Genomic DNA, 19,623 nt, shown 5'->3' on the forward strand with positions numbered 1-19,623 from the left:
CCTGACCCGATCGCAGCCCTGGAGACTGGCCTGGAGGAGGGCCCAGCCACCCCTGTAGCCGTGGGTGGGCCACTCGCTTCAGCAGAGCCGGCTGGGCCTCACCTGGCGCGGACGTCGTGCTGTGCACGTACTCGTTCTCGCTGCCTGACAGCTGCCGAGGGAGGGGCAGCGGGGGTCCGGGCATTCCTTCTGCCGGTTGCCGGAGGCGTTGCAGGATCGAGGCAGGCCAGGGACTCGGCACGGAAGCCAAAAGGTGGGAGCCCCCAGGTGTCCCTTGACGATGAACGGATAAACAGAAGGGGGCTGTCCATGCAGCAGAGCGTTTCCAGCCTGAAAAATTTAGGAAGGAAATGCTGGCGTCTGCTACCACCTGGGTGAACCTCCCGGGAAGGATGTTGGTTGCAAGAAGCCAGACGTAGCAGGACCCTCCTCTATGTTCCACTCCTGCGAGGCCCCAGAAGAGCCACATCCGTGGAGACGGAGAGTCGGTGATGGGCGCCAGGGGCTGGGGACAGAGGACGAGGGCTTGGTGTTCGGCGAGTGTAGATCTCAGTTTGGGAAGTTGAGAACATTGTGGAGGTGGATGGTGTCACCTTTGTACGACAGCATGAATTTACTTAGTGCCCCCGATATGCACTCAAAACGGGTGAGGACGGCACATTTCATGTAGTCTTGAGTACAGCTAAAAAAACGTGAAGGGTGGCTCAGCAGAGCTCGCCCCCCACCGCGGCACGAGGGCCTCATCGCCATGGCAACTGAGGTGGGTTTCGGAGCTTTTCGTCTGTGCCCCCGTGAAACTCCTTGGCCATCCTCAAATTGGTTAAATGCGTTCTGGAGTCTTCGAAATTCCCTGAGAGACAAAGCTCCCTGGACAACTGTTTCCGTCCCTTGGCTGTTCTCAGTGGCCTCGTGGTAACGCTGTTGAGTGGAAAATCCTCCCAGCGCACCCCGTGGTTTGCTCAAACCAGAGTCCTGGGCGTGAGGACCGGAGCCTCCCCGCTCCCCGCGATTCCTCGGTTCCTTTGTCCATTTTATATTTGCCAACCTGCGCTCTGTGAGTGCAGCTGCCGGAAGCTCTGGGAGTCCATGGAAGTCTTTCCTCTTTCCAAAACAATATTAAAATCCAGCCAAAGCGGTAAGATGCTCCTGGAAAAAGGACAGTCTGACGGCCACACGAGGTGTTACTGCCTGAAGGGCCCACGTTGTTCAGAAAGCGGACACATCAGGAAGCTGAAGACGTTCCAAGCCAGGGTGCCCGTGCGAGCAAGAGCTCAGAGACGGAGGCGACAGCCGGACTCACGGACGCAGGCCTCCCCCGGCAAGTCCTGGAGATGACACGGTGTCCTCATCAACGCTCGGGTTCGTGAAGACAGACCCTGCTCGTGGCCGTGGTCCAGTGTAGATACTAACCTACGGCGACCCGGAGCCTCTGTGCTTGCATGGTTCTGTGCATTTTAACCCACACGGCCTTCTGTGTAGCTGCCAGCACACTGAGGACCCTTCACCCCAGAGCCGTCCCCCTGCTCCCCCATCGTACCCACACCACAGCCTCCCCTCGCCCATCCCTGCACCCTGGAGTCCGCCGATCTGCTCGCCCTCACTGGGGTTTAATCGTGAGAAGCACGTCACATAAACGAGTCCACACGGTAGGAAGGCTTCGCGGCACCTGGGAGGCGCCTCCGAGTTCCTGTGTTTGGAACATTTGTCCCGGCTCGTTGCTGGGCGGCGTTCTACTGTGCGGATGGGCCACTCCGTCCACCCTTCCTCTCTCCGATGAACACTTGAGTGTTTGCCAATTCAGTGATCAGGAATTGAGCTGCGAATAAACACTCGTGAACCAGTTTTTTTAATGAACATAAGTTTTCATTTACGATTGAAATTACTTTTTCCCTCAAAAAATTGGTGGCCAATATATTCATTACAAAAAAAAATCACTTCCAGAAATATTTTTTTTCTTTTACCATTCAAAGCAGGAAGTAGGATTGCTGGGTCCCACGGGAAGTAGATGGTTAAATTCATAAGCTTATAACTTTATAAGACAGAGGGACCATACCATTTGCATTCTTACCAGCAATGCCGGAGAGCTGCGGGTGCCCCACATCCTTGCCAACACTTAGTATTGTTGGTATTTTACATTTGTCCGTTGTGATACGTGTGCGGTGGTATCTCTCGTGGCTGTGAGTTGTATTTTCCCAGTGGCTGACGACGTCGAGCAGCTCTTGCCATGCCCACCCTGTCTCATGCAGCATGGATTCCGCGTTGGGTCCATCGTTTTGAACTGGGTTGTTTTTTAACATTGAGTTTGGAGAGCTCTTACGTATTTGCTTTCAAGTCCTTTGCCAGATGTGTGGTTTGCACATATTTTCTCTAGCCTGTAGCTTGACTTTTCACTCTCTTAACAGTGTCTTTTGCAAAACCAAAGTTTTAAATTTTATGGGCCATTCCTTGGGTGTCATGTCTAAGAACTATGGTTTCTTCTAAAATTGTATTTTGAGTTCATTTTTTATAAGCTGTCACTTTGAGTTGAGGTTTGTTTTTTTGGATATGGAGATGCAGGTGTTCCGGTACCATTTTTTGAAAACACTATTGAATGGTCTTTGTACCTTTCTCAACAATCAGCGGGCCACGTTTGTGTGGGCCTGTTTCTGGGCACGATGGGGTTTGTTGATCTATGTCTGTCTCCCTCCAACACCACACTCCTTGGTTACCTTCATGATATAGAAATCTTAAGGTCAAGGCATGTGCTTCCTTGAACTTTATTCTTCTTTTCCACAATTACTGGACTATTTTGGTCCCTTTGCATTTCTGTCTAGTCTTAGAAACGGCTTGTTTCTATCTAAACAAAACCCTCCTGGGACTTTGATGGGAAGTACATTAAATCTGTACAGCTCTTTGGGGAGCGTTGACACCTTTACCACTCTGAGCCTTCCCATCCACGAATACGGAACGTCTCTCTGCTTGCTCAAGTCTTTGCTTTCTTCTCCCAGCATTTCCTGGTGTTTAGACAGAGAGCCTACACGTGCTTTCCTTGATTTATGCCTAACAGTTTGTGTCTCTGGTGCTATTATACGTGGTAGTGTTTTCAAATGTTGCCTTTTTCTAACCGTTCCTTGCTTAGTAGGTAGAAATATGATGGGCTACATCATGTCATTTGACAAATGGCTACGCCACGTCATTTGACTTCCAGGCCGTTACAAATACAACAATACGGGGGCGCCTGGGTGGCACAGCGGTTAAGCGTCTGCCTTCGGCTCAGGGCGTGATCCTGGCGTTATGGGATCGAGCCCCACATCGGGCTCCTCTGCTATGAGCCTGCTTCTTCCTCTCCCACTCCCCCTGCTTGTGTTCCCTCTCTCGCTGGCTGTCTCTATCTCTGTCGAATAAATAAATAGAATCTTTAAAAAAAAACAAAAACAAATACAACAATACAGTTGTAATCACGTGACTGCCTCACCTGTGCAGCCGACAGTTTACAACCAAGAGTCCAGGTCCAGTGCGCAGCCAGCGGGGCGCCGCTGCACGTGTGACACAGAAGGGTGTGCCTCCGCCACGAGCCCCGCTCACCCCCGATCAGTGCCGTGTGAGGCCCTGTATGAGAAGCGATCTGCGCGGTCGGCGTGTTCATCCAACACAGTTAACGACCTGCCGGCCAGGTTCTGTGCTGAGGACTGTAAATCCACCGACCCCCTCGTCTGTGAAGGGCTCCGACCCTGACGCCGTGGCTCCCAGAGCCAAAGTGCAATTTACCTACTTCACGTGCTCCTGTAAATTACTTTTCCCTCAAAAGATTGGCGGCTGATATATTCATTATAAAAATCACAAAATACATAATTTGTCTTACAGCATTGAAAGCAGGTGTGCATAATTCACATGAGAAACGTTATGACCTATGCAACACCCCATTACCTATCGCACAACGTAAATAAGGTTGATGATATGAGATCTACATAATACGACCGAGCATTCACTCCTGTAAAAACCTCTGTGTAAACCTTGAGACATTTTTCTAGCTTAGTCACAGGATGTGAGGGTTACAGCGCCTGCTGCCCTTGGCTCGATATCCAATACAGAGCAGGCAGAAGAACGGCGTCTAAACAGCAAGCGAAAAGCCAGGGCACTGAATTGCAAGCTGATTCCATTATTTCAGACCAGGAGGATGGAATCCCAGAAATCACTACCTGGCAGACCTATCAGACACCTTTAAGATATTTGTCTTAAAGTAAGTAATTTCAGTCATTTCCTGGCTCATCTGTTTTGCTTTTTAATTCTTAATTTTACGCTCAGTCGTTTATTGCAGAAGAGGGTACAAGGTTGGCATGTTGCTTGACTGTGATTGGCCAGTGAGGTCAGACAGTCGGGAACTGGCTGAGAGACAAGGACGCGGGAGGAGAAGCAGATTCTTTGGGCCCTGCAGCCTCAGCAGACAGCAAGACTTAGAGTAAGAAGGCTCAGGGGCTTCAGCAGTAACAGACCCCCCCCCCCCTGCTGTGCCCACCTCTCCAGGCTCAGCGCCCGTGGCCACCGGGTTCCCTGTGCCTCCCCCACAGGCATTGGGGGGAGTCCTGAGCGGCTGGGCTCCCAGCGGGCCACGGGCGCTGCACACTCGGGGTGCTCGGGGATGAGTGGTGTGGGAGGCCGACGACGCGCCAGGTCTGCAGGGGGAGCTGGAGCCGGCTCCCCGCAGGAGACCCCTGCAGAGTGACCGGGCGGCAGAAGGGCACCGCAGGCGGCAAAGGGAGCCAGCGCAGAGGCAGGGCCACCAGCTGGACCCAGGTGAGGGAGGAGAGAGGCCCTGGGCAGAGGCCCAGCCAAGAGGCCGGAGGGAGTCTAGGAGTCCAAAGGACCGGCTCCTGCCGGGGCTGCAGGGGGGGCAGAGAAGTCGGTCAGGAGGCCCCGCCTAGCTCAGCACGGGGAGCGGGGAGGTCGTGGCGCTTGAAGGGAGAGCTGGCGCGGCACGTCCCGGGGAAGCGGGAGCCAGCGTCGCGGGGAGGCGGGCAGGGCACAGGTGCCCTTGTCCACAGCACAGTGGCCGTGCCATCAGCGCAAAGACCAGCGATCAGGAAGTAGGGCACGCCTGGACGCCGGGCAGACTGGGTTCGCAGCGGTGCTCCAGCCAGAGGGAAGGTGGTCTATTTAGTGCGGCAGAAGCAGAGGCCAGGGAGAGGGCTGCAGGGTTTGCAGACGTGTCTGGGCCGGAAAGGGAAGGATCAGAGAAGGAGCTCAGCCAACTTTGCTTTATCGTCAATAGTGGGGAGGGCAGCCGAGGCAAGCAGTGTGCCAGAGAAAGGCAAGATGTGTCCACGGAGGCAAGGGTAACCGCTGGGTTTCAGGCCTGGGGGTCTGAGGCAGGGAAGCGGGCATCTGGGGACAGCCGTACATGTCCCCAACCAGCGGGTGCCGGGCACAGTGCACCTGTCAGTGCTGGGCGCGGCGCACAGCCTGGTCAGGCTACAGCGGTCACCGGTTAGATGAGGCCCAGTAAAGGCCTGAAATTCTGGCGACACACACTATAGACTCCTCGGAGGTAAGGTGTCCCCTGAAGAAGGGCTTCATCTCACGCAGCACAGACCAAGCTGATGAGGGAAGGGAGCGCCTGACGGACCTCAGCACGTGCGATGGAAAGGCCCCTGGTTGTTGGAGGCTAGGCCGGCCTTAGAGGAGCTCCTCTGGCCTTTGGGAATGTTGTCAGTAGGTGAGCAGGAGGAAAGCCCCGGGTCAGCTCTGCAAGCTCACCTCCCCGAGTGCTTTATGCACCAGCAAGCTCAGCCCATGGTGGAGGGGGTGCCTGGAGGCTGCTGTTCCCTGGGCCTGACTCCTCCCCCCACACTCCTGTCATCTCTGCAGCACTTCCTGAGCTGGGAAGAGCTGGGCCCTGCTCCGCACAGCCTTCCCTCAGCTCAAGATTTGGAAGAGGTTGTCCCAAACTGGGCAGGTGCCGGTGCTGTGACCTGGGACCCTGATTTTGAGAAACAGAGGCTCGTTCACGTGATGCACCCCTCCAAAGCCCATGGAGGGGTTAATTCCTGAGTGTTCTCCTTTATCCACGGCAGAAGCTCAGGGAAGTGATAGCGTTCTCGCACGGCTTACTTACCCTGCGCCCGTCTTCGGCGGACTCACCCTTACATTCTCTTCCCTTCCCCCATGCTGTGACTTCAGGGCCCTGACGCTGGCTCTGTGGTGGACATGCTGCCTGGTCCCCTCCCGGCCCCACGAGTGTCCTGGGTCGTGGCAGCCATGCCCCAGCATAAGGTCTGATCCCAAAGAATCCAGATGCACCCTCAGGAGAGGAGAGAGGCAGCTTTCCCAGGGAGGCCAGAGCAGAGGGCGCGACCTGACCTGAGCTCATCGCGCCCTCTCTTTCAGGATGGACATCACGCAGCGAGAACTGCCCACTACGGCTCCCTGCCCCAGAAGTCGCAGCACGGCCGGCCCCAAGACGAAAACCCCGTAGTGCACTTCTTCAAGAACATCGTAAGTGCTCTCATCCCGCTGTGAGCGGCAGGCAGCAGGGAGATTCGAGATTGCAGGGGCAGCAGGTGCCTGGCCACAGCCTCATTCACAGGGGACCTGAGACTGTCCCCAGATGACACTGACTCTACTCCACGGGGGACTGAGTCTATCCCCAGGTGACCCTGAGCTCTAATCCACGGGGGACTGAGTCTATCCCCCAGGTGACCCTGAGCTCTAATCCACGGGGGACTGAGTCTATCCCCCAGGTGACCCTGAGCTGTAATCCATGGGGGACTGAGTCTATCCCCAGGTGACCTTGAGCTCTAATCCATAAGGGACTGAGTCTATCCCCAGGTGACACTGAGCTCTAATCCACGGGGGATTGAGTCTATCTCCAGGTGACCCTGAGCCCTAATCCACAGGGGACTGATATATCCCCAGGTGACCCTGAGCTCTAATCCATAAGGGACTGAGTCTATCCCCTGATGACACTGAGCTCTAATCCATAGGGGACTGAGTCTATCCCCAGGTGACCTTGAGCTCTAATCCATAAGGGACTGCATCTATCCCCAGGTGACCTTGAGCTCTAATCCATAAGGGACTGAGTCTATCCCCAGGTGACCTTGAGCTCTAATCCATAAGGGACTGAGTCTATCCCCAGGTGATCTTGAGCTCTAATCCATAAGGGACTGAGTCTATCCCCAGGTGACACTGAGCTCTAATCCATGGGGGACTGAGTCTATCTCCAGGTGACCCTGAGCCCTAATCCACAGGGGACTGATATATCCCCAGGTGACCCTGAGCTCTAATCCATAAGGGACTGAGTCTATCCCCAGGTGATCTTGAGCTCTAATCCATAAGGGACTGAGTCTATCCCCAGGTGACCTTGAGCTCTAATCCATAAGGGACTGAGTCTATCCTCAGGTGACCTTGAGCTCTAATCCATAAGGGACTGAGTCTGTCCCCAGGTGACCCTGAGCTCTAATCCACAGGGACATGAGTATGTCCCCAACGATGCCTCCCTCCTCCTTAGGGTGAGGTTGGCCATGGGAGCTCAGGCCTGAACCTGGTCACAAGGTCCAAAGTGCATCTGCCACTTATTGCATTTTGTGTTCTAGCAAAGAACTCACTCTTTTTGTGACTAACATACTATGAGATGCTAAACACAGGCTTTGCAGACCTATGGAGACAAAAAGGTTAAAGAGATGAAAAGAAGAGTGGTTGTCAGAGTTTGTGGCCAGGGAGATGAACAGGGGGAGCAGAGGGGGTGTTAGGGCAGTGGACCTACTCTGTGTGATACGGAGGTGGTGGACATCTGACGTCACACATTTGTGCAGACCCACACCGTGAGAGGGATCCTTACTGTGCGCGGCGAGCGTCACTTAATGGAAGCGCGCCGGCCTTGGTTCCTGGGTTGTAACCCATGGGCCGCGCGTGCAAGGCCGTGGTAAGTAGGGAAACAGTGTGCAGGACAAGAGAGCGGAACTGGCAGCTCTCTAATTTCTGTGCATTCTTTCTAGAAACCTGAAAGTACTCTCAGAAATAAAGATTGAAAAACAAAAGCAAAACCACAAGCTTCTCATCCTAAACTTTTGTGCAGCAGGCGTTTTAAGAGGGTCTTTTGCGTGTTGGCAAGTGTCAGGAGCCCCCGGCCCGAGAACACTCCCCCCGAGGCTCTGAGCATCAGGGGACACTTTACGTCCAACTCCGAGAAAGCGTGGCTGTCGCCGGGTGTGCGGCCTGTGTGCCCGGGAGCCCCAGCGGGACTGGAGGCTGTGGATGTTCCCATTCTCTGAACGCTTTCAGAGTGTTCTGGAAACTCGGCCTGGCGCGGGAGTCTGGTCCTATAGTCTCAGTGAACGAGGACAGGAACGGGGAGGCTGGGAGGAGAGGGTGACTTCCCTGGCCCTGGGGCTCTCAGCCAACCGGGGCTGGTCAGGAGCAGGACGGTGAGCTCCACGGGGGTCACGGGGGGGAGAGAGGCGCCCGCCCCCACTCACCGGCCTCTGTGTGCCTTTGCAGGTGACACCACGCACGCCTCCTCCATCGCAAGGAAAGGTAAGACCTGTGAACGTTGTCAGTAACTGCCACTCCATCTGTAGACCTTCCCTGAAATCCCTAAATGCACCAAAGAGAGGGCGGGCCTCACAGCTGCCCGACTTCACCCCAGAATTATGCCGCATGGATCCCAAGTAGCCCAGGCTGAGGAGCGCACCAAGCAGACAGTGCTGCTGGCTGCCAGCTCGCTCTCCTCGTCACCCTGGTCCCGAACCCGCCCTGAGCTGCCCCGGCGGCCGCTGCCGGCCCGGGATCCAGCCCGTGTCAACACCGTTCACGCGCTCAGCACGATCCTGATTTGTGTTTCTTGTTTATTAAAAGACTTTTTTTCCCTGCCTTGATCACAATGTCACTGTTTCTCTCTCTTTCTCACACAGGGGCGAGGACTGTCCCTCAGCAGGTTTAGCTGGGTAGGTGACCCCCCGCGTGTCCGCGCGGCTCCCTGTCCCTTCTGCTCCTCACAGCTGCCCGGCGTCCGTGCTCTGCTCGGCGAGGTTGCCTGACGGCCCCCCTTCTTCCCCGTCAAGCCCGTCGCCCACGCCGTCGGGGGCCGCCGTCTCCTCCCGAGGGGAACCGAGGGCCCCGCCGCCGACCCCGCAGTGGGGCACAGGCCCCTGCTTCCGCGCCGAGCGGGAGCCTCCCGGGAAGGAGCGGCTCCGTGCTGAGAAAGCTCCTGACTTCTTCCAGCACCAGGGGTGGGACACCGGTCCCTGCGGGGAGACCCAGGGAGGCCCTGTGCGCGGGCCGTCCAAGTGATCTGCTCCGCCCCCAGACTGCCACTTGGCTGAGGAAACGCGGTGCCGCCCCCAGTCCCACGGCCTAATGAAGCCACGAGATCTGGGGTTTGATGGTGGTGGGGCCATAACAGCAGCTTAGACATCGGGAAAGTCTTCTGAGGAACTGTGGGTTTGGACACCGAGAGCAAAGAGCCCATCAAGATTTTCAGTGGCCAGCTTGCTCACTTTCTAGACCCGGTGCCACTGGGTGTCTGAGCCAGCCTAAAATGCCTACCGGTGTATTCTAGCCAAACCTATCCACTTTACTTAACGTAGATGCCAGAGACGGTTCTTCCTTTGCCAACGCTGTGTAACTTACAGGCCAGGAAGCCCGTCTGCCCTGAAAACGCAGCCCGACTCCCCAGTGCACGGTGCGAGCACTTGCTGCTCGACTCATAAGCATCACACTCATGAATGAATCAAGTTTAAAAGACTGAGAAAGGAAGGAGGGAAGAGAGAACCGTAGGGGGGGGCTGGGAGGGGGAGCCCCGCGGAGAAGGTACGGGTTCCATAAGCTTCCTGCGTTGCCCCAGCACGTTCTTATATGGAATTTGCTGGAACACTTTAAACAAGTGTATTTGAGTTTTTTCCAAAGCTAATGATTTTGCAAAAAGAGGCCAAGCGTGTAGGAAACACATGGGCTGGGGCCTCACAGTCAATTAATTTCTGACTTTCTGGGCCAGCAGGAGACCAAGATGACACTGCAGAATGAGCTCTTGTTTTGGTAACCCCTCGGCCTGCCTCCTGACTTTCTAGGCGTGGACTCTCGGGCGTGTTGCGGAGTCACCGGGGAATGTGCCCGGCCAGAGCCCAAGGCCCTCCCTCCCTCCGGGCATTTAGAGCCTGCTTCACCCAGCAGCTAACCAGAGAGACCTTTGCTTCCCTCTGCGTCTGCGTTTGGGGGCCTACTAATCTTTATTCCGTTTCTTTTTTTCCAAAGCAAACTCCTCTTCTGTATTTCATTTGCTTGAGTGTCTGTCTCCCTGAGCTACAGGACGGCCTTCCCGCTCGGAGTTGGTGAAAGTCGCCCATTCTTCTTCTAAACCATGTCGAACGTTTCTTGCTAAATTCCAGGTTGTCCAAAGATAGAAGTGGCCAAGAATGTGAAAGGAGGAAAAGTCCGATTATTTAATCTGAAAACCTGTGCTCGAGTTTTGTTCTCAGAAGCTCCTAGTTTCAGAGAAAAGCAATAGAGACAGGAGCATTTAGCCCTGCAGTGCGAGGGGCAGTTTTCTGCCACATCGCATGTCTGCACGCCTTAGCCGTGACCTGTCCCTCTGGGGGATGTCTAGCAGTGAGCGTACCCACGAAACCTCTGGGCCCCAGGGCAGCCCGCCCTCCACCTGCCGCACCCCCTCCCTAATGCCGCCTCCAGCACCTCTAGGATCAAGGGAGGGGCTGCTTGGATCTGCTTTCCCGGCAGCCCAGCCACACGTGCACGCACGTTGCAAGGACTGCAGGCCGAGGCGGAGCGGTCTGCACCTGCCCCAGACGACGGGTCTGTTCTGTGCACTAGATTGCTAAGAGCAGCCCACAGAGTCTCCCATGTCCTGCTGGCAGGATCTGAACTCTCAGACCCTGTCCGCTGCAGACAGACCCACAGGCAGACAGTGACTTCATCCGCGATCCCCCAGCATGCTTGGTGCCCGCGTAACACGGCGTCTGAGGCTGGAGAGCCTGTGCCGCGAATGCTAACTTCCCTGTGACTGCACCACCCGAGCCCCCCGACTCCTGCCTCGTGTCCACGGGGGAAGTTCCCGTTCGAAAGTAAAGCATCCTCGGAAATAAACTGGTCATAGGACGCGGATGTCCTTATATTTCAGCAGTCCCCTGCCACTGCTCTGTGCCACACAGGAAATTGCTTCTTCCCTCCCGGGCTGGGAGGCCGGCTTGACCTGTCCTGTCATGACAGCGAGCACGTGCCCAGAGCCTATAGGCTCTGTTTGCAGAACAGCATGTCTGTGAACTTGCAGTACCCTCCCAGCCACCTCGGAGGGAGGGGCCATTTATCCCCATTTTATAGAAGAGGAGACTGAGGCTCAGAGTGGCTTTGACACTTGCCCGAGGTCACACAGCTAGGGAGCAGAGAGCGAGGGCTCCGTCCAGGCTGCTGGGTGCCCAGGGCTGTGCCCTGATTCTGTGCGGCAGGGACACGGCTTGCTGGCCGGACCTGCCCCTTCCCTCCTTCATGACCAGCCCAGGCCCCAGGGCCCCCAGGAGGGTCCACACATCCCCTCTCGGGGCACCCCAGCTGTGGCCAGGGGAGCTGGTTCCTGGTCATCCCAGGGAGAGCCTTGTCCAGACAAGAGAATCTGAAGCTTGTCTTTCTGCTTTAGAGAAGTATGGGCCTCACAATTTTGCTAAGTGCAAAGGTCTGTATCCTCCAGACCTCCAACAGAAGGGAGCAGACATGAGGAATCTGCACAGAGACGCAGGCAGGGACCCCCGCACAGGGGCCTGGCCTCCTGCAGCCTCGGCCCAGGGAAGTGCCTCCTGGGGGGAGAGCGGCCCCTTCGCTCCCTTCCTGCGGACAGGTGGGCAAAGGCTGTTCACCTGGCTTTGCTCAACCTTGCCGCTCTTGTCTTGAAAGCCGCATGGTGGAGCGGATCAGGAGTCTGACCTTTCAGTGAGACCATGGGGTGCACATCTCCCAACGCACGGCAGCCCGGGCTGGCCACCAGGGCGGCGGCTCGGCCCTCCGCGCTGCTGGCTGCCCTTCCCCACCCCGCAGGGCCGCCCTGAGAGCTGTTTGGTCTCTTGCAGGGAGCCGAGGGGCAGAAGCCAGGATTTGGCTATGGAGGCAGAGCTCCAGCCCACAAGGGACTCAAGGGGGCCCATGACGCCCAGGGCACGCTTTCCAAAATCTTCAAACTGGTAACGTAACCCTTTTGGACTTCAGGGATGCGCTGGGGGGGGGCAGGGGGGGCTCCAGGCTTTCCACTGCTGCTCCTCTGGGGTTCACCTGCCAGGCTGGCTGGTTCAGGGAGCAGGACGTAGCTGCAGGGGCTGGTCCAGGCTCCCCCGGGGACCTTGAGGACACGTGGCGTGAGGGGTCCCATGCAAGGCTCTGCTGTGCCCTGGGGAGGCGGGAGTGGCTGCAGATCTTTGACCCCCGAGGAAAGGTGCAGTAGCCGAGTGACCAAAGGGGGAGCTCACGGATCAGGCAGGCAGAGATCCCAGGGGCCACATGGGAGTTGCCCGATACAGACACTGGAGTCAGGCCCTGGGGCTACTGTTAGTGTGTGACCTTGGCAGGGCCCAGGCACCTGGAGAGGGCTTGAGAAGACAAAGTAAGAACGGCAGGTGGGGCCGGGCCCTCCGGCCTTGGCCGGGACACCGAGGGGCCAGCAGTGCTGCTAAGCCTCAGAGAGCCCCCTGCGGCCCATTCTCGGCTCTAATCGAACCTGAGATTGACCTCCAGGGGTGGGGAGGGGCCGTTTGGCCTCCCTTCGTTCCTGGACCCTCTCACAGGCCCCGGAGCTTACAGCAGTTTCCAGGGCTCAGCCCCAGCTCCAGGGTAGGCGCCGTGAGCAGGCCGTAGCTGCCCGGAGGCCGGGCGCCCAAGAGCCTTGGACACGGGACCGACCCACCAGCAGCCGCTGTCCCCATGGGCAGAGGCCTCAGATGAACACAGTGACAGGTCCACGCCCCTGCGGCTGCCCCAGTGCGGGGCTGGCAGTGAGCCCAGGCGGGCTGTGCCCACGGTCAGGGGCCAGAGCCTACCCAGGCACCCCGTCCGTCTGCAGTCATGCGCATTACACTGGCAGGTGCTGGGGGGGGCTTGTAAAGAGCGTGTTCTCGTGATGGGGGACAGAACATGGTTGGAATGAGTGCCACCAAGAAGAGGCAGGGCAGAGATGGCTGCTTACCGTTCTAGGGAGGGGGCAAGACAAGGCCTCGCTGGCCAGGGTTCGAGGAGCTGGCCACACACCTGGGGACAGCCCCAGGCTGGGGGAAACAGAGGGCCTGGAGCAGACGGGTCAGAGAGGTAAGGGGTTCCCCACGCAGAGGGCCCCTGTGACCCGGGTCCCGTGATACCCTACGACTTAGGTGTTCACACTGAAAGGCCAGCCGTGCGTCTCTGGCAGAGACCAGCCAGATGGGGCTGGGGTTCCTGCAGCCCCCCTCCAGGGGCTTGGCAGCAGAACCGACATCCCAGCACTAGCCTGCACTTCAGGGCTCACGGCTGGAAGGGGACAGGGGTGCCCCCCACCCCAGTGGGGACGCATGGCACCTTCCACATAGCCCGGGACTGTCCCCAGGGCTGACTTAAGGCTCACGGGAGCGCTGTTCGTGGTTGGACAGGGAACAGGTGCTCACACAGGAGGACGGCCAGGGAGAACCGTTGTCTGAGTCCACATTCCCACGTACTTTCTCATTAGAATAACAACCGAGCAGCTGTTTCCACTTACTCTGAACCCGCACGAGGCCCTCCGCTTCCTTCCTTCATGTGGTAAGAGCCGATACTGAACAACGAGGTGCCCCAGTCAGCTCCCTTTCCGACCTAAAGAAACGGAATCAGCAAGACAGATGCCCGCACTTACGTGTGTTATGGCAGGAAAGGCATCAGAAAAGGCATAAAACCCCAGGATGCTTGCAGCACCCCGCCGAGAGAAAAATGAATCATGAAGGATTTCACGTTTATCCTTCTTGGATGAGGGATTGGCATCGTCACAAACAAAGACAGACAAGATGCCCAAGTCAGAGGGGACGTGGGCCGGGGCTTAGTTCCCAGGCACCGCCGCGCGCCCTGCCCTGCCCTGCCCGTCGGCTGGTGTCTGGGCCTCGCAGACAAACACGTCATGGATTCTCACCCACGTGAAAGCTTCGTCACCTGTGTCTTCCGGCGGGCGGGCACGTTCTGGGGGAGGCATGCGTCCATGGACACTGCACGTTCTAGGGGGTCTGGGTCACGGATGAGAACAAGAGTGTCCCCTTCGCTCCACCTGTCCTCAGACCACCCGTTGGGGTCACAGTAGGCGACTCGATTTAACATTAAAGGCTCTGCTATGCGAGGCTTGGCGGTACCGGCCCAGACATCGGGCGGCTGGAAGGCAGGACCCGGGCCTCCTGCAGGCTCCAGGTCACCCCTGGTTCAGGCTCGGCCTTGGTCAGCCAAGCACAGGGCTCCCCAGTCACCCTCAATAGGGCTCTAAGCTGGGTGAGTGTGCTTTCTAACTGGCCTACTGACACATCAAGGTCTTACAATTTATGGTGGACTAATTTGGTCTGTAACCCAAATAGTCATGAGGGGTCATGCGTGTGGTGTCCCGTGGTCGGGATGCTGCAGGGTCGGCTCAGCGAGCACAGGCGTGTGGAACGAGTCGAGATTCAGTGGGTGCTGGGCCCACACAGAGGTGAGGGGAGGCCGCTCGCTGCCTGGGAGGAAGTCTGTCCTACCCAGGAAAGGGCTTAAATCTGTGCACGGTGATCAGCAGATGCGCTGACTCGTTTCACGTCTGGTCGAATGCAGGCAGGATCCTCTCCTCAATAGAAATGCTAAAGCAAATCTGAGTAAGGAATCAAATTCTGCCCCCACATTCAAGTCACCAGGGTCATCACGATATGTCTGCCAGGTTCTGAACCGTGGCAGTGAGACGGTGGGGATGAGGAACCTGCAGGAGCTCTGGGTCCAAACCCAGAAGCGCATTCAGAATAGCGATGTTTCCACGAGTGGCCAGAGCCTGGCCAGGCGGGCACGCGCATCTGACGCGTCTGCGATGCCCAGACCATTTCTGGGCTCCCCCCAAGGCTTCCTGCACCCAAGCGTCCCAGGTGGGAGCCCAGAGGTGTGCGGCGGTAAGGGTTTCCCTCTCGTCTGTGAAACCTAGATGTATCCCCTCCTGGGTGAGCGATCCCCGTGCAGGCGGCGTAGTGACAGCCAACGCCACCGAAGGAAGGGCCAGGTGGCGGGGCAGGGGACCGTGTGTCTGTGCCTCCTGCTCCCAGCCAGGGTGACATGCTCGCAGGTCGAGCTGGCCAGCCCTTCCCTGTCCAGCAGGTTCATCCGGTGCGACAAACAAGCCTGTGAGGCCCGTTTGTTTTTAATCGGCTCAAGGTTCTCCTGCATTTGCATTCGTACAAAGTGCTTCAGAAATTCTAAAGCTTCTATAGAGTTCAAGGGAAGCTTCAGGTTATCAAATTCCAGTTAATATGGCTTTCATAAGATTTTACTACATGACATGTTCATGAACTGGCCAGCCATGGTCAGAGGGCTGGATGAGTCTGCACATGAGGTTACGATCGATTGAAAACAATCCCTGCAGAGGCGAGAAGGGCTCCAAGGAGGTGGGTGGGGACGGTGGGTCTCCCGGTATTTAAGGGGGTGCCATTACCCTGGACTGTCCGTCCCTGTGGGTTGGAAACTGGGTGGAAAGCCGTGGATTTCTCCCAATCACTAGGGAACCGCATCGAAATATAATGAGTTTCTTATTTCCAAATGCATAGCTGAGCTCGCTTCCCGCACGGGTGCGGAAGGGGGGACGGAGTGCACGACTCCCCGCAGGTCCCATTCCTTCCCCACCCCAGACACGGCTTCAGGCCGGCCTTCTGCTAGTGCTGAGCCCGGGCCTGACCGAGTGCTGGCGTCGACCCATTCGGACATGCTGAGAGCATGGCAGAGAGGAGAGTGTGAGACCCACACGGCAGAAGTGCGGGTTCGAGCCCTCACTCCGCCTTTGGCTCAGTGGCTCTGGGGACGTTACTCAACGGGTCTGTGCTTTGGCTCCTCTGACTGGAAAATGGGGATGCTAAGAATTCCCGCCTCCCAGACCAGCTTTCTCTCTCCACCACGGTAGAGACTTGGTAACTGTAGGCACAGTCATAGAAAATAACACCAAATGCCCACCATTGTTTTGCTTTCAAAAGGAGCCCTCGGGAAGTGGAAGTGCTGGGTCACGGGACTGGTCCTGCACAGACAGGGGGACGCGGCCCATTTCGGCAGAGGTGCGCTCTGCGCCAGGAGCGGGGGTGCTGGCCCTCTTCTGGACTAGGTCTCGCTTGAAAGGGAGCCGTGCAGGCTCGTTTCCCGGGGATTCGGGAAGCGGGGAGGTAGTGCAGACGTGCTCAGGGCTCCCCCCGCGGGCAGTGCCGAGGGCCAGCCTGTCGGAGGCCAGCCGGGCGGACGAGAGCGCCACTCCCGGTGCAGGGACAGGAGGGTAGCTTCCCCAAGGGGCTCGTCACGTACTCCAGAGGCTGGGATTCCATCAATGTGCTCACATAGGAAACCAAAATCCTGTAAAGGAGTTGCTTAACCACATAGAGATTCTTTCGAGAAAAGTACAAGCCTGACAAATCTGAACTCTCCTCCCGTGTGTTGACTGTGCTGTGGGGAAGGCATCCTTGGCATTAGGCTTCCATTACTGACGTTATGGGCAACGTGGCCAACGCATGCTTAGAGGGGGTCGGTGTCCGTTCAGGACACATGTGCCGTCTGGTAAATAGTAGGTCACACATACCTTGCTTCCAGGGGGCTCACGGCCTCCAGGGAAATCTTTGAGAGATGAATTTCACATTCATAACCGAAGGATAAAGAGCCCACAACTTGAACAAGAACAGGAATGCCAAGGAGGGTGCATTTCCCACTGCTCCCGAAGGACATGCGGACTCACGAGCTTGTCACCTGCTCAGAGCCGACGCCACGCCCCAGCCCCCCTCCAGCGATTGCCTGTCCTGGTTTTAATTTCAAATTGTGTTTGTCCAGAAAGCATGTCCGTTCGGGCTTTGAAGATCCCTTGAGGTCAAGGGTTGGGGACAGCGGCTCTGGGCCGTTGGCCGGTGTTGGTGGGGCTCAGCAGGGCGCACACGACAAGAGAGACCGTCCCCGGGGCAGCGCCGTGCAGCTCCGCAGAGATGAGGCTGTCCCTGTCGTCGTGTGTAGACGGTTTCCCTCGGCGACCCTGGACTTTAGAAACAAAGTAGCCGTTGAACGTGTGCTCACGCGGACGCCCAGTGCTCTGCCCCCCGAGGGGCAGCGGGCCATGGGTCCTGGGATGAGGGCCAGGGGGCTTCTCCGAGGGTCCCTGAAAACCAGATCAGCACTTGCTCACACGTGTCGTGAGCCGTGGAACCAGGGCCTCGGCTCTGGTGCCGTCGTGTCTAATAGAACGAGGCGGTTTGCGACCAGGCCGCCCCGGGCGCGGGGTCCCGGCACCAGGCACGATGCCGAGGCTGCCGTGCCCATCGCCTAACTGCGTGTCTCCTTTTCTCAGGGAGGAAGAGACAGTCGCTCTGGATCACCCATGGCGAGACGCTGAAGCCCTGCCTCGTGGTCCCAGAATCCCGTCCTCCGCTTCTTAATATAACCGCCTTACGATCTTAATACCGTTCACACACTCCGTCCCTGCAGCAGACACCCCCGCCTAACGTCGCTGAGCTGTGCACGCAGCAGGGCAGGCACGCCGCGTCCTGCCGGCAGTTTCCGGCCGTCGGCGCACAGAATATTAAACAGTTACTCGTGTCTGAAGACAACGCGTTCTCGGAGTTCGCTCCACGCGGCGGCCCCGACGCACCCCCGAGTTCACCCTCCGTCCTTGGCCTCGCTTGGCTGACTCGGCATCCCCGGGCTTTGCGGGCACTGCCGTGGCGACACTGCTGTGGACACAGGGACATGTGCAGGCGGTGAGGACTGCTGATCGAGCTTCCTTTGGTTTCTTTCCTGCCCTTTGCTCACCTCCTAACACACACTTACTCTCCCTCCAGGATGAGGCAGTCGGGAGCGGCACAGGGGGCTTTTGGTACGTGCAGTGCGGGCGGGCAGCTGTGAAGAGTCTGGGTGGTGGGCGCGGGGGGGCGCCTGCAGGCAGCGGCTGCCCACCACACCTGGTTAGCGGAATTTGGGCGCGGCAGAGAGGGGACAAGGAGGCAACGTTGGGCTGGGCTACGGCCCCCACAGGGAACAGGATCTTCTTGGAAATTAGGTGACGGCACAGCGGGAGCCAGAGCGGCTTCTACGAACAGCCTGTTTCCCCCCAGAGCCCAGCAGGAGGGTCCAGGGAGACGCTCGTCTCAGAGCGGGACTGGAGGAGTTTTCTGGGTGGCCTCACCGTGTCACCCTGGTCACTGCGGGAGGTGACCGGCGGTACGCTTCTCACAGCAGTGCACGTTGCTGACCCTAACCTTCGTGGACACATAACCTTCCGTCCGCTGGCATCCGAGACATGGACGTGCATAGTGGATAGGCTTCGGAGGGCCCGCTCCCCAAATCGCTGAGCTGGCCGTCGTGGGGGCCGGGCCTGGCCGGCCCCATGAGCAGAGACGGGGGCTCCTCTGAATCGTGTCTTTTCTAACTTGAGCTGACCTTCCCTGTGCCCCTTGTAACATACTGATCCTGCCTTTTGAGTTTAGCGTATCTCTCAGAGGCCTTCCACGGAGCCCCACGCCGGCATCGTCCTCCCTTAGAACGCAGATGAGAAATAGTCAGTGCATCAACATAATCCCGTCCTAATTCCGATGTCCGGTATGGGTTTAATATAATGTCTATTAATCTATAGCCTCAATGATGAGAGGGTTATGGGGGAACAAGGAGCAAAATTTCAGAAACAAAACCTCCAAATTTCGTGACACACACACACACTCCATCTTTGAGCCGACTCTTGGCTGAGTGATCTCCACGCGTGGCTACACCCGGACAGCGTGCGCTGGGACGGTGGGTCTCGTGGAAAGTACACACTATTCTTGAATATTGAAATAAAATAATAAACTTTTAATGATATTTGCATGGGTGTCTTCTTTCATCTTTGTTCTGGTCTGTAGAATGTGACCCCAGCAAAGCGGGGATCAAAGATCGTGTCTCGGGGGTGGCGCGGGGGCGGGCTGTGCCCCCGGAGGCTGGGCTGCGGCCCGTGCTGCCCGAGCGGGTGCTTATCGCCAGATGCCTTTCGCATTAACAAGAGAAAGTGAAACAGAGGTCACGGTTAGGGCACTGATTTGCTAACTTACAGGGAAAAGAATTTTCACGTGAGCTGAAGAAACCCTGGGAAACTACTTTTTGCCAGGAAAAGCCATCGACAACGAGGGATTTGGAAAATTCTGTGTCGGTCATTGTTTTTGGTTACAACAATTCTGTTTCAAAAAAGATAAGCCGAAACCGAAATCTTTGTTTTGTCTTGCTTTTAACTGAAGTCCTGGTCCCCTTCTGTCTCGGCAGCTGAGCGGCTGTCGGCACTCGTGAGCGTAGGAGGGCCGCCCCCATGCGGGGACGGTCCTGGGATGGCTTGAGCCTCCTCGTCTGGAGCCCCCAGACCCAGGGTTGTGTGCATTCCTCCCAACGCCGACACCAGGGAAGCCTGCCCCGCTCGCCAGGCACCAGCCCCTTCCCTCCTCTTTGCCCCCCAAACCC

At 57.3% G+C, this 19,623-nt stretch overlaps 1 protein-coding gene across 6 annotated transcripts in view; it reads left to right on the forward strand.

Annotated features, from left to right (window-relative positions):
• The window catches only part of MBP (myelin basic protein), a 116,558-nt gene extending 97,564 nt beyond the window's left edge, over positions 1–18,994 (forward strand). For 5 of the 6 annotated variants that reach the window (XM_057313324.1, XM_057313325.1, XM_026496504.4 and 2 more), the window contains 5 exons: positions 6,364–6,471; positions 8,473–8,508; positions 8,886–8,918; positions 12,048–12,158; positions 17,495–18,994. In XM_057313324.1, the coding sequence (XP_057169307.1) occupies positions 6,364–6,471; positions 8,473–8,508; positions 8,886–8,918; positions 12,048–12,158; positions 17,495–17,539 (333 nt within the window). In that variant the 3' untranslated portion in view covers positions 17,540–18,994. The remainder of the gene's footprint in view (positions 1–6,363; positions 6,472–8,472; positions 8,509–8,885; positions 8,919–12,047; positions 12,159–17,494) is intronic. The other variant, XM_026496505.4, reaches the window with a different exon arrangement.
• The last annotated feature ends 629 nt before the right edge of the window (positions 18,995–19,623 follow it).

The sequence above is a fragment of the Ursus arctos genome, unplaced genomic scaffold (genome assembly GCF_023065955.2).
Source record: "Ursus arctos isolate Adak ecotype North America unplaced genomic scaffold, UrsArc2.0 scaffold_17, whole genome shotgun sequence".
In the NCBI taxonomy this organism is placed as follows: Eukaryota; Metazoa; Chordata; class Mammalia; order Carnivora; family Ursidae; genus Ursus; species Ursus arctos.